General features: G+C 40.5%; 1 protein-coding gene across 2 annotated transcripts in view; it reads left to right on the forward strand.

The window, feature by feature from the left end:
• The window catches only part of KIAA1210 (KIAA1210 ortholog), an 80,458-nt gene that overhangs the window by 56,341 nt on the left and 10,121 nt on the right, over positions 1-13,996 (forward strand). For both annotated transcript variants that reach the window (XM_063431946.1, XM_063431945.1), the window contains exons 4-6: positions 1,510-1,633; positions 6,988-7,146; positions 10,032-10,097. In XM_063431946.1, coding sequence (XP_063288016.1) covers positions 1,510-1,633; positions 6,988-7,146; positions 10,032-10,097 — 349 coding nt within the window. The remainder of the gene's footprint in view (positions 1-1,509; positions 1,634-6,987; positions 7,147-10,031; positions 10,098-13,996) is intronic.

The raw sequence follows: 13,996 nt of genomic DNA on the forward strand, positions 1-13,996 counted from the left end.
CCGCCGATCTAGACCTTCTGTTATATAGTATTCATCGCCTAACATGTACAGAGCCCAAATGCAAAATTATTAGTGATCAGCAACTTTTAAATTATTCTATAAAATAACCTTTAACTGATTGATCTTCAGTCTTTGGATTTCTTGTTCCGTCGACTATTTACAACATTGGGTTTTTAAATTGAAATTTATTGAAATGAAACCTTTTAATTACATACAGAAGGGCAATCCCATGCTATGTGGTTTAACTACCATTCTTCCCTTTTTCTCTTTTAATAAAATAGTAGTTTTATCCACCCTTGTTAACCTTGTAGTTCAAATATAACTAAATTAGTCACCGCAATAAAGACTTAAGGGTGGGGATTCCTACAGAACTACAATCAAAAAGCAACCATTGAGTAGGACAGACAATCAGTGGCACTCATACAGCATGTGCTAACACTCCCACTGTGCTGTGACGGCATGCATGCTGAGCATGAAGGGAGTAGTAGTCACAGTCGATAGATTGCAAGATATTACGGATTTCGTCTTCCAGATCAGAACTGATAATGGGAAAAAGTGTAATTTATTCCTAGGCAGGGCAAATCACTTAAAATCCCAGCAGTCTAGACACAAGGTTAAATAAAGTGTTTTCCACCAGCTCCACGAGCCAAGATTCAGACGCTCTCTGTAAATGGTATCATTTATAAAGGTCTACTTTGCATTTATCAAGTAAAAGCCAGTCCAGATAAACTTCTTCTCCTAGTGTGATCCCTCTATTATACACACGAGAGTGCCATTATTCCAGCGAGCCTTTGCCAGGCAGTCCTTTTGAGGCGATGATAATATCATGGTTGGATGGTTTATTGATTAAAGTGTAAATAGTCGGTAATTCAAAGTGAGTTTAGAATTTTAGACAATCAAAAAAATGCATGTTCACCTGTGTAACCAAAAATCCTTGGACCGGCCCTGCTACTTTGTCTCACTCCCTTTTATGCATTGTTCCCTACTACATTATCTAGGTGGTTAGTTATTTTTCCTAATAATAACAGAGATATGAGTGTGCCAGTTTAATACACGGGATTGTTTCATACTGAGATTGTTTGTTTACTTGAGATATTGCCAGCAGGTCCGAGCTGTCTGAAAGCAGTTAGATGATGCATATAGAGTCAGTAGGGCTTGTTCTCTGGGTGGAGAAAGCTGTGTGATCCTGGTAAAACGTGTCTTAATATCACACAAACCATAACAGCTTAATCACTGGTTGTACAAGACAAAACACCAATTTAAGGGGATTGGTTAATGCTAGTTTCCCCACGTGCGGTTAATTTTCTGAATTTTTTTTTATATTTAAAAAAAAAAAAAAAAAAATTTTTCTTCTTCTCAATGTGTGGATTCGTTTTGACCCTTTGCCAATCGTGTGCTAGAAAATTGCAGAATGAGTAATCGGAAAGATATAATATTCCAGTCCGTGCTTCTGAAATAAATCTCTAATCCCAGGGATTGATAAATGTATTTATTTATTTATTTTTTCAGCCCAAAAAGCAATATGGGTAACAAGGCGTTATCACATGACAGTGTATTCCAGTCTGAGACTGAAAATATCGCAAAGGACAAATCATCACAGGAGAACATTCCTGGCAAAGTAAAGTCATTACAGGTAAGGTAAAAATGTAATGTTATATTTATTTCACTACTTTTTAACTTGCAGGAATTGTATGGAATCATGCCGCAGACTGAGATGTGCTAATATTTATTTTTTCTATTAATATGTATTTCTCTATATGTGTATGCTTATGTTGTCAGAAAGAAGTGATCCGGTATTCTTTAAAAATATTTAATACGAACACGAAGAGAATTATAGCATAACAGTCTTTTGGATGAACTCCTTGAGGATGGCATTACCAAAACATATATATATATATTTTTTAATTTTAAAGAATAAAAATTAATGTTAATATTAAACAGAATATTCAGGTTTTTTTTTATCGTAGCACTTTTTGATTTAGATTTTTGCTTTTATTGCATTTTTTGACTAAAAGGCACACTTTATAGGAACACTAATATTGCTATATCCAGTAGTGCATGTTTTTTTTTTAAAGGCTGTGTAAAGACCACCTCTAGTGGCTGTCACTTGGATAGAACTAGAGGGACTTCATGGATGAGTTCCTGCAGTCTATGCAGGACCTATGTTCAACATCTCCATTCTGAACGCTGCCCATTGAGGTGCATATTGATTTAAATGCACTTCCTCTCACAGCTATTCACTAACATGAGAATTCAAAGAGAAATTCTTACATTTGAATTCTCACTTTAGTGCATAATCACGTTTGAGATGCTTATTGACACAATACTGTGACTTGCCTCACATGCGTGCTTCCCTCCAAATGTTTTCCTATGGGGAAGCATTGGATTTGCGGAGATCGAGATTGATAATCTCAACCAATAAGGTGAGGCTGGCAGCATGGAGACAGGCTTGGCAAGGGCTCAAAGGTAAATGAATCTTATTTTTTAATCCTCACAAGAGGGAAGCGACCACCTAAGGTTAGCAGAGCACTATAGCATTAGGAATACATATTATAGTGTTCATTAAAGGGACACTCCAGGCACCAATACAACTTTAATCCATTTGTTAGATTTTGGCCTCATTAATATGCTGTATTTTTTTGCATGCTCAAATCTCAAGGCCTTACAGGGTCATCTTAAGCACCATCAGGACTTTGCTTAATTGCAAAGGTTTCGGTACTCAAAGTATCCTGCTTCTTGTCTCTCTTCTAATAGTTGCAGCATTGCTTTCACATCACTGTATATGCCTCTCTAATACGGTCCCCTAGATCAGGGGTTTCCAACCCATGGTATGCGTACCCAGTCCCCACGGGGGTACGTAAAAAGAAATCAGTAATGATTTTAGAACCAGTAACCTGCTGGTGCTATTGCTGGTGCATACTGACACACATGAAGATACAGACCCACTGTGTCTCTCTAGCTGTATGGGTCAGTGATTGTATGTGTGTCTATGTATACGCTTGTGTGTCTGTGCAACTGTGTCAGTGTTTGTATCTGTGTGTCTGTACATTTGCACGTGTTTCAGGGTTTGTATCTGTGTCTTTGTGATTTTGTGTGTCTGTGTCTGTATGCATGTCAGTGTTTTGCATCTGTGTGTCTGTGCATCCGCAAGTGTGTCAGTGTTTGTATCTGTGTGTAGGTGTTTTTATCTGTGTATCTGCATGTTTGTTGGTGTGTATATATGTGTGTCTTTGTATCTCTGTGTGTGTCTGTGTATCTGCATGTGTGTCATGCGGCAGAGAGAAACATATAAATTTGAAATAACAGCAACTATAATCGTTACAAACATTTCACTAATATGAGGGGTACAAATTATGGAAATGGGCTGCCAAGGCGTACTCAAGTTAAAGTTCGGGAACCACTGCTCTAGATCACTGGCATCAAAGGAAGAATTTAACGTCTTCCTTTGCTGTTAATGATTTGTCCAATTGGTACGTGCAGTGTGTGTCTCAGGAGATTATTGCATAGAACGAGGCTCAACTTTAAAATTCATTTTTGTTATAAATCTTGTAATTTTATTATGACATTATGAATAAAACTGAAATTTATTACACCAGTTTTACATGTTATTTTATACATTCCACCCATTTTTTTTTTTATTGATTTATACACTTTTTGTTGCCTTTCATCATATATTTGCAAAATATAGTTTTTGAACTAATTCTGTTTATTTAGTTTTTTTTTTTTTTTTTTGTCTCTTCTGTTTTTTTTTTTTACCCTTCGAACATTTTCACAGAACCCCTTATATCACCAGGTTTTAAATTAAATATGTGCAATTAGACATGTGCAGTTCGTTTCGGTCCGAATAGGAATTCGGACGAATTTCTGACAATTCGGACATTCGGGTACTTCCGAATTGCCGATGACCTGAAGTTCCGAAATTACCGAAGTGCTGAACTTAGGCTACGAGCACTCTGATTGGTGGGTTTAAGCCATCCAATCAGAGTGCTCTGACAGGTAAATGAAGAGACTGACCGGTAAGTCTCTACATTTACCTGTCACAGCACTCTGGTTAATTGATTTGAAATCCACCAATCAGAGTGCTCTGTGTCATTTTACACAGCGTGGGAAAGTTCTTTGGCATTTTCCCACGCTGTGTAATTTGACTCATAACTCTCTGGCGGATTAAGTAACCAATCAGAGAGTTATGAGTCAAATTACACAGCGTGGGAAAATTCTAAAGAACTTTCCCACGCTGTGTAAAATGACACAGAGCACTCTGATTGGTGGATTTCAAACCAACCAATCAGAGTGCTGTGACAGGTAAATGTAGAGACTTACCTGTCAGTCTCTTCATTTACCTGTCAGAGCACTCTGGATGGCTTAAACCCACCAATCAGAGTGCTCTGAGCCTAATTGCAGGGTGGGGCAAGGCTTTATAAGCCTTCCCCTGCCCTGCAGAGCTCAGTCTGCGCGGAGCCCTCCATGGGGGAAGATGGATTTTTTTTTATTTTTTGGCTCGTTTTTAATTTTTTTTTTTTAATAATTGCGTTGGTTATGTTTTTTTTATTTGGCCTTTTTTGGGCTGAAAAAAGATTTTAGAAGAAAGAAAACATCGAATGGTAAGTTTTATTTATTTTTTTACAGGTACTTAGTTAAAGGTCCCCCCCTCATTAGTTTTTAGGGTGAGGGGGGGTAGGTAGGGGGATAAGTTTTATTGGGGGGGTAGGGGTGACCAGGGGTTTGGGGACCCCTAGTCACTTGGGGGGATATTTTTTTTAGGGCCCCCACCCACCGCTCAGGGGTGGGGGCCAGGGGGGAGGACCTTAGGTCCCCCCCCTTATTAGTATTTAGGGCCCCCACCCGCCGCTGAGGGGTGGGGGCCAGGGGGGAGGACACTAGGTCCCCCCCTTATTACAATTTAGGGCCCCCACCCACCGCTCAGGGGTGGGGGTCAGGGGGGAGGACATTAGGGCCCCCCCCTAATTAGTATATAGGGCCCACACCCGCCGCTGAGGGGTGGGGGCCAGGGGGGAGGACACTAGGCCCCCCCCCTTATTCTTGTTTAGGGCCCCCACCCACCGCTCAGGGGTGGGGGCCCCGGGGGGAGGACACTAGGTCCCCCCCTTATTAGTTTTTAGGGCCCCCACCCGCCGCTCATGGTAGGGGGACAGCGGGAGGACGACATTAGGTCCCCCCCTTATTAGTATTTAGGGCCCCCACTTGCCGCTCAGGGGTGGGGGCCGGGGGGGCACTATTTTTTTTTTTTTAAACAGTGAGCAGTCACAGGCTGCTCACTGTTTACTAGACATGCCCCTACTCGCGGTATAGTGAGTAGGGGCAAAATGTACCAATACTAAGTAATTTTTACTTTGTATTAGTAAATTTGGCTGAAAGACCAATTTAGGTCTTTCAGCCTTTTGGTAGATAACTGGAAAGAGAAAAAATCAGCGCTAGATTGCCACACAAGAAAATAATAGTAAGGCTGCAATCCTTAAAGGGGAGTCCCCTATAATCCCCTAATGGTAAGAAGTGATGCAAAATAGAACAAAAAAAGGCTGCACCTAAAATATACAGTAAAACATATAAGAGTGTATATAATAAATAATATAAAATAATACAATTTAATATTAAATGAAATATAAATGGATAATTGCCAATAGTCCAAAACACTTATCATAAGTCCATAATGGTAGATGCCATGTATAAGAACAGGGATCCTGAGGCGTAAAATGGGTTGTGTCTTCACAAAGGTGTCCTTGAAATCCAGTGAAGTAATATGTGGAGAAAAAAAAACCAAGAGGAACTCCAATGGCACAGTATATAGATGAATAAAATGGTAAATAAAATAAAAGTAGTCTTACTCACACTTTTCAGAGCTAGAACCTAGCTCTGATATAACGCACGTGAAGTGGAATAATCCCCACTCAAGGATATGCGGAGTAATATTGATTGGCGAGTATCTGGCTCAGATTCAACGTCCAAGTTGGTATTATTCGACCCAGGGAGGAAAAATAAAGTATATAGTGCTCTCTGTATAGTAATTAAAAGGTATAAAAAGAGAATAAATATACTACTCACAGTATATAGAGCAGGCTTGTACTGCTCAATGTAGGCGCTTGGGTGGTATCATCCCCACCTAAGGATTCTTTAGGCTTCTCGTCAGGTAGATAGTATTTGTATAGTCAGGTGAAAAAGAAATCAAAATGGCTATAAAATGTTTTATGCCAAAGTATTTTCTTTATTGTAAAGTAATCAAATTAATATCTAAATGCGTTTCGCCGCAAGGGCTTCTTCAAGTAGATAATAGCAAAAAAGAGGGACACACCTGACATACAATGGTTTATATAAGATACAGTAATGTTTGGAATTTTGAAAAATCCCGCCAAAATGACTATTGCCAATTATCCATTTATATTTCATTTAATATTTAATATTAAATTGTATTTTATATTATTTATTATATACACTCTTATATCTTTTACTGTATATTTTAGGCGCAACCTTTTTTTGGTTCTATTTTGGTAGATAACTCCCTGATACCGTGGGAATTAGGGAGTTATCTACCAAGCGGCTGCAAGAGAAGTCCCGAGGTGCCGAAGTCCCTAAATTCCGAAATTTTGAAGTTCCGAATTGTGAAAATCCCGAATTTCGGAATGCCGAACCGAACCAAATTTTTTTTCCCATGCACATGCCTATGTGCAATCAATGTTAATTTATGTTCTTGGATTCAAACATTGTTCTGTACTTCATAATTGAGCAATACAGACTTCAGGTGTACAAAGCAGGTAGATATGTCATTTATTATACCCAAACAGTGGGATTTATAGTCTGCTTAGTAAAATAAGAGGAAGTCTAGTAATTACTATGATTGATACATTTTAGTTTGTTTTTAAATAAAATTGTCTTGTTAACTTGATATATATTGAAGTGCATTTTAACATCATCTAAATATGTATAAAACATTTAAAAGATAAAAAATGTTGACTATGTTGTGTTAATTAACAGCTACAGCTTGAGCAGAACATCAGAATAGGATCTTCTCCACGAGGGATTGTTCCCAAAAATATAGAGGACTCTGGTGCCCTTTCTGAAGATGATGGTTTGCCCAGGAGCCCACCAGAAATAAACTCCCTGCATGAGATATTGGCAGAATCCTCGGCCAAGGTATGCAGGGGATGCAAGCATGGCCGTCCGCAGGAATTTTTCCGGGGGGAGGGGGCGGCATAATTGTAATGACATCCATGCTTGGTCCCTTTTTGACAGTGTCATGAAAGGGAAGGGGCATAATCATTATCACATAAAGCCAGGGTGAATAGCGTTTTCACAACTAGGGTGTCACGTTTGTATTCCTTACACTATAGTGTTCCTTTAAGCAAAATAAATGATCATTCTGGTCTCCATAACAACTTCATCTAAATGAAAATGCTATGATGCCAGGAAGCCCCTGGGTGCTCTCTTTCCTTTAAGGGGTTAAACCGCTCTCAAATGGTTTAACCCCAAAGGCTTCCTCAAGCTCCAGATCTCCAGGTCGCTCAGTGGTATTCGGCTTGTGAAACGGAGTGTCAGGAAGTGCAGATTGACGTCAGGCATGGGTGCTACAGATTGGCTAGAGTGGTCAGTTGACGCTCTAAGCCAATCGCTAGTTCCCGGTTCGTAAAAATGTTTTACTTTTTTATGAATGGGGAGCTACTGATTGGCTAGAGCGGTCAGCTGGCACTCTAAGCCAATCAGCGACACCCCACCCAGCGGCACTCTGTGCTTCCTGATACTCCGTAAATAAAAGTGAACACATTAACACTGGACCTTCTCATCTCCCTAGGTAAAAAAAAAAATATCAAAGTTTCCCTGCCAGGCCCAGGTACCAAAGCCTTATGATGTGGTGTCCAGAATAAAGTGGAGGGTTCACTTCACTTTTCCTTCCTGCTCCAATCTCCTTTTCTTCTCCTTCATTTGACACAGTCTTCTTTTTCTTCTGACACGGTCTTCTCTCCTCCTTGGCTCCTTCTGCTCCTTTACCCTTCTGCTACTTTCTGCTTATTTTGCTCCCCCTTCTGCTACTTTTTCTTTCTGATACCTTTGTGCTCCTTCTGTCCCTTTCTGCTCTTTGCAGTCCCTCCCTGCTCCTTGCAGACCCTCCCTGCAGACCCTTCCTGCTCCTTGCTGCCAATTTCTGCTCCTTCTCCTACTTTACGTTTGTGCTCCTTCTGCCCCTTCCAGCTCATTGCTGACCCTTTCTGCTCCTTGATATCCCTTCCTGCTCATTTCTGTTCCTTCACCTTTGTGCTCCTTCTGTCCCTTCCTGTTCCTTCTGTCCCTTCCTGCTCCTTGCTGCTCTTTTCAGCTCCTTGCTGACCCTTTCTGTTCCTTCTACTTTACCTTTGTGCTGCTTTACCTTCCAGCTTCTTGCTGACCCTTCGTGACCCTTCGTGACCCTTCGTGACCCTTCGTGACCCTTCGTGACCCTTCGTGACCCTTCGTGACCCTTCGTGACCCTTCGTGCTCCTTGCAGACCCTTCGTGCTCCTTGCAGACCCTTCGTGCTCCTTGCAGACCCTTCGTGCTCCTTGCAGACCCTTCGTGCTCCTTGCAGACCCTTCGTGCTCCTTGCAGACCCTTCGTGCTCCTTGCAGACCCTTCGTGCTCCTTGCAGACCCTTCGTGCTCCTTGCAGACCCTTCGTGCTCCTTGCAGACCCTTCGTGCTCCTTGCAGACCCTTCGTGCTCCTTGCAGACCCTTCGTGCTCCTTGCAGACCCTTCGTGCTCCTTGCAGACCCTTCGTGCTCCTTGCAGACCCTTCGTGCTCCTTGCAGACCCTTCGTGCTCCTTGCAGACCCTTCGTGCTCCTTGCAGACCCTTCGTGCTCCTTGCAGACCCTTCGTGCTCCTTGCAGACCCTTCGTGCTCCTTGCAGACCCTTCGTGCTCCTTGCAGACCCTTCGTGATCATTTCTGTTCCTTTGTGCTCCTTCTCTTACTTTACCTGTTGTGCTTCTTGCTGTCCCTTCCACCTCCTTGCTGTCCCTTCCACCTCCTTGCTGTCCCTTCCACCTCCTTGCTGTCCCTTCCACCTCCTTGCTGTCCCTTCCACCTCCTTGCTGTCCCTTCCACCTCCTTGCTGTCCCTTCCACCTCCTTGCTGTCCCTTCCACCTCCTTGCTGTCCCTTCCACCTCCTTGCTGTCCCTTCCACCTCCTTGCTGTCCCTTCCACCTCCTTGCTGCTCCTTCTCTTACTTTACCTTCCTGATGCTTGCTGACCCTTCCTGTAGGCTGTCCCCCCATCCCTTACTTACCTGATCCATAGGATGCCTCCCCCCATCTCTCACTAACTTGATCTGTAGGTGGATACACCCATCTCTCACTTCCCTGATCTATAGACTGCTGCACCCTCCCATGCCTCACTTACCTGATCTGTAGGATGTTTCTGCTGGCTGCATGTGCTGCTCCCCTGCGGTTTCAGTCAGGAGAGAGAAGCTGGGATAAGATGTAGCTTCCTATCCCTGTCTCTCTCCATACACAGCGCATGGTATTGCACTGTATTTTCAATCTCGCACGAAAAATAGCAGAACAAGCAGGCACCACCCCCCCCCTCACCCCCCCACGGACACCCATGGATGCAAGGGGTTCTTGGCAAGTGTTATTCTTGGTGGAAAGAAATTCCTGATAGATACTGATAACAATCCAGCTTTGGGGTGAATTTATTTTTTTTCTTCTTCTACTTGGGAAGACAAAATGTCTACATTACAGAATGCATACCATGTAGAATAATACTTTACAATAAATATAACCTATAATAATTTATTATTGGAAGGGAGACCTGTAGTAATGTGTTCACCGTTTCACGAGTTCCATATTAATTTCATGATCGTTTCCTCTTAATTGAAGTCACGTCAAATGCAGTTTTTGCTGGTGGTCAACCATACCAAAAATCCAAACCATAACCACTGTTATTTTGTTGTTGTTGTCGTCGTCTAATAATAGAATTGAGAAGCCCTGTGTGATAGAATTGAGAAACCCTAATGTAATGTCCTTATATGTTGCTCTCTTCTCTCTAGTCTTCCAGCTGTACACAGAGACGCAGCTCATTAAGTTTAGGAGGGACAGATAGTGAGGAAGAGCAGGTAACTACAACTCTGTAAAAAAAAATTAATCCTGGAATTTCTTAAAAAAATGAAACTGTACTGTTATTTGAGTTAAAAAAAATAGTTGATTAACATTTAGCTTAATTTTTTTTTAACAATTTGTACCTGTTTAAAATGCAAAAGAGGTTTGTAAATGTGTTCTGAAAGGCACATGCAAATTTGTTTAATAAACTTATATTTTTAACATAGGTTTATGCAAAATACTCGTAATTGCTAGTCGCTTTATTTATTTTCTGTGTGTCTGTTCAATGTTTTTGGTACCTGACGTCCCATTTTGTAAATCCCACATCGTTCAAGCAAACTACAGCACATGAGAATAGTTTAAGCTGCTTTAGCAGTACGGTTCAATTTCTTCCCAGAAGTTTAAGCTTAACACACGATTTCCTGCTCACATTCTTCTTAAATCTCATTTATTTTTTTAGTGCTATGAAATGTTGTTTTCTTAACCTCTGGCCAGCTGCAAAACTCTGTCTGTTATTAGACTACACTAGAAGTACACCACCCCACTCACTGTCAAAACGACATTTTAAAATGTTTTTTTTCTTGTTATAATGACAATGTATTTTGTTGGAGTTCAGCTTATTTACAGCTGTAATAATAAGTCCGTTTTTTTTTTTACGGTGCAATGTACAGACACAACCCACCATCATTAGGATGTAAGAACATAGCAGTGTTTATCTTCTAACAATTCTTTCTCTGCCCAAGAATGCTGGGAGTTACTGTCCACAGGATCTTGACTCCTACTGCAAATGATGAAAACTGTGGGTAGTTTAACCCTTAAAAAATAAAATAAAACGTATAAATCCTAATCATATATATGAACACGGAATATCCTACCCCTTAAGCCCGTGTAACATCGAACGCTAATGGCCCCATTAAAAGGGTGCTCTGATGAGTGGTGTTGTGGTCTTAACACAGTTTCTTATTTTGATAAACCTTTTCAAAGATTTTTTATAAATTCCTCATCATTGTTGTCCAAACAGCTATAGACATGATTAGCTATGGTTAAAAGTTATTATACATCTCAAAATAGGTTACTATTTTTAGAATAACCTAAATACAAATGTGTGGGCATAGTACACGGAGATTCATATGAGTGACAAATTCCACCTTTTTGTCCTTTTAATTAATTTTCTGTGTATGAGAATCTAACCAGATTCTGCGTATTTCTTTTGTTTGAGGTTTTTGGAAGTTGCTGGTTTGTAACATTAATTTCTCAAGGAACACCCAAGATTTGTTTGTGAGTGGAATGTGGGTTATGCACAAATCGCTGTCTAAGCTAAAAGAGGAACAGATGTAGAACATGCATTGGAAATCTTCTATGGAAGATGTAATATACTCTTGTTGTGTGCGATTATGCAGAACTCGGGTAAATTATGGAATTAGTGGAGTGTAAATTCAACCTAGTGGATCCGACTAAGAGTTGGAAAGGGAACCAATTATGAATAGGCAAAGAGCTAAGGTAATACATTCATAGGAATCTTCCTCCTCTAACAATATGTGAGATCTTTACCCTCCTCCAATGAAGTTCTAGATTTAAACATGGTTGCTCTAGTGGTGTCCAAAGCAATGCACAACTTGGGCCCTTATTATCTGAAAAACTGTCTTTCCTCTAACGTACCAGAGACTCTTTACTCTAGTTTGTAGGGTTTGCTAATTTCTTTGAGTCTAAATATCTACTCCTATTTTTGTGACTGAGCTTTGTTGCTCCTTGTACATGGTCCTCTCCATCACTGGATGTCCAAGCTGCCCTGAGTCCCTCCTTGTTCAGGGTGAGATGTCAGAAACCATTTCTCCTCTCCTTGTGGTTTCTCTTCCTTTTTCCACTACTAGATTTTATTTTTTAATTTTTTATATGTGAGGTACATCTACGTACTAGCAGTAAATGTTTAGCAGTAGATATACTTGATATGTGAGGTACATCTACTTTTTAGCAGTCATTTTAACGACACCTTTCAGCATGGTGCCACCGTACATTGTATGCACCATGAAAAATGATTGTGCTCCATAAATAACTGCTCATACTATACATACTGGCATACTCGCACTCATCCATCCATACATACTGGCATGTCTACACTCTCCCAGATATATACTGTAATCTCAGGCGTATGCACAACCTGCCATATATACACTCATCCCAGCATTCCAACACTACCACAGGAATGCTTGTAGGCATATGGCATATCTCTCTCTATCAGTTTAGCAGTGAGTTTGAGCAGTGTCTGCGTTAGAGCTGCAGAAGTACGTCACCAGACTGCCAGGCAGCCTCAGAACCTAGTGGGGACCCTGGTAAAGGGGCAAAAGTTGCTAAACAGTTTGTCCCATTACGGGGGAACCAGGCAAAGGGTACTCTTGGCATCTTAACTACTACAGCGGAATGTCGTGATTATGATGTTTGAAATGACCCTTTAGAGGGACACTATAGTCACCTGAACAACTTTAGCTTAATGAAGCAGTTTTGGTGTATAGAACATGCCCCTGCAGCCTCACTGCACAATCCTCTGCCATTTAGGAGTTAAATTCCTTTGTTTATGAACCCTAGTCACACCTCCCTGCATGTGACTTGCACAGCCTTCCATAAACACTTCCTGTAAAGAGAGCCCTATTTAGGCTTTCTTTATGGCAAGTTCTGTTTAATTAAGATTTTCTTATCCCCTGCTATGTTAATAGCTTGCTAGACCCTGCAAGAGCCTCCTGTATGTGATTAAAGTTCAATTTAGAGATTGAGATGCAATTATTTAAGGTAAATGACATCTGTTTGAAAGTGAAACCAGTTTTTTTTTTCATGCAGGCTCTGTCAATCATAGCCAGGGGAGGTGTGGCTAGGGCTGCATAAACAGAAACAAAGTGATTTAACTCCTAAATGACAGTGAATTGAGAAGTGAAATTGCAGGGGAATGATCTATACACTAAAACTGCTTTATTTAGCTAAAGTAATTTAGGTGACTATAGTGTTCCTTTAAATTACGGTAGAACAAACGCAAAGCACAAATTCTAGGTTTTGTTTTGGTTTAGAAGTTGGACAATTGCCTCCGTCCTTAAGGAGACTAAAGAGCAAAAGGTTACACTAGTTTTTTGGGAAAAACCAAACATTATTGTTAGATATTTCAAGAGGATTTTCTTTTTAAAATAGTTTCCTTTTGTTTGTGATCTGATGGCCTTTATTAAAAGCCACCCTTCCCAGAAAGGGATTTTAATTGTCGAACAAATATTCACAACATCTTGACTGGAGTATCAAACCTAAAACACAGCTACAGCCACCCACAAGAATTTCCTTGAGGTATTTTATTCATGTCCTGCCCACCTCCAGAGAGTAATTAAATGTGCAAAACATGTTGACACAGTGTTCATGCAGCTTGGATTAATCATCGGTTGTATACGATCAGCTGTAAATGCCTATTAACCCAGTCGGTCCTCGGTCTCCTGTATTACCATAATATGCATGATTGTTATCTTACATTTGATCAATATTAGGGCTCTTTTTGGGCTAACGTTTTAAGCTATAAACAAACAAACAGATCTTTTATTTCAAATGTAAAAAAGTAGTTTTTTTGTGTATGTAACATACACAAAAAACTGCAATTTCATTAATTTGTTTTTATACATCACCAACACGTCAGCAAAAGTTGAAACGATATGTCATGTTCCTGTGTTATCATACAGTGTACAGGTAATACAGTTGCCAGGCTAAAATCAGACATTTAAACTTTAAAGGCTTTTGCAGACCGCCTGCAAATATTATCTTACCCCTTCCTCCTTGGCTAATTTCAGCAACACTGTTCTTTGTAGCCATGTTAAGCAAGGCAAGGGAGAGGAGTGGCGTTACTGTGTTTCCCCCGGTTTGCCTTGCATTTTCGAGCAATGCACATAGAGAA

Source organism: Pelobates fuscus, chromosome 9 (genome assembly GCF_036172605.1).
Source record: "Pelobates fuscus isolate aPelFus1 chromosome 9, aPelFus1.pri, whole genome shotgun sequence".
Taxonomy (NCBI): domain Eukaryota; kingdom Metazoa; phylum Chordata; class Amphibia; order Anura; family Pelobatidae; genus Pelobates; species Pelobates fuscus.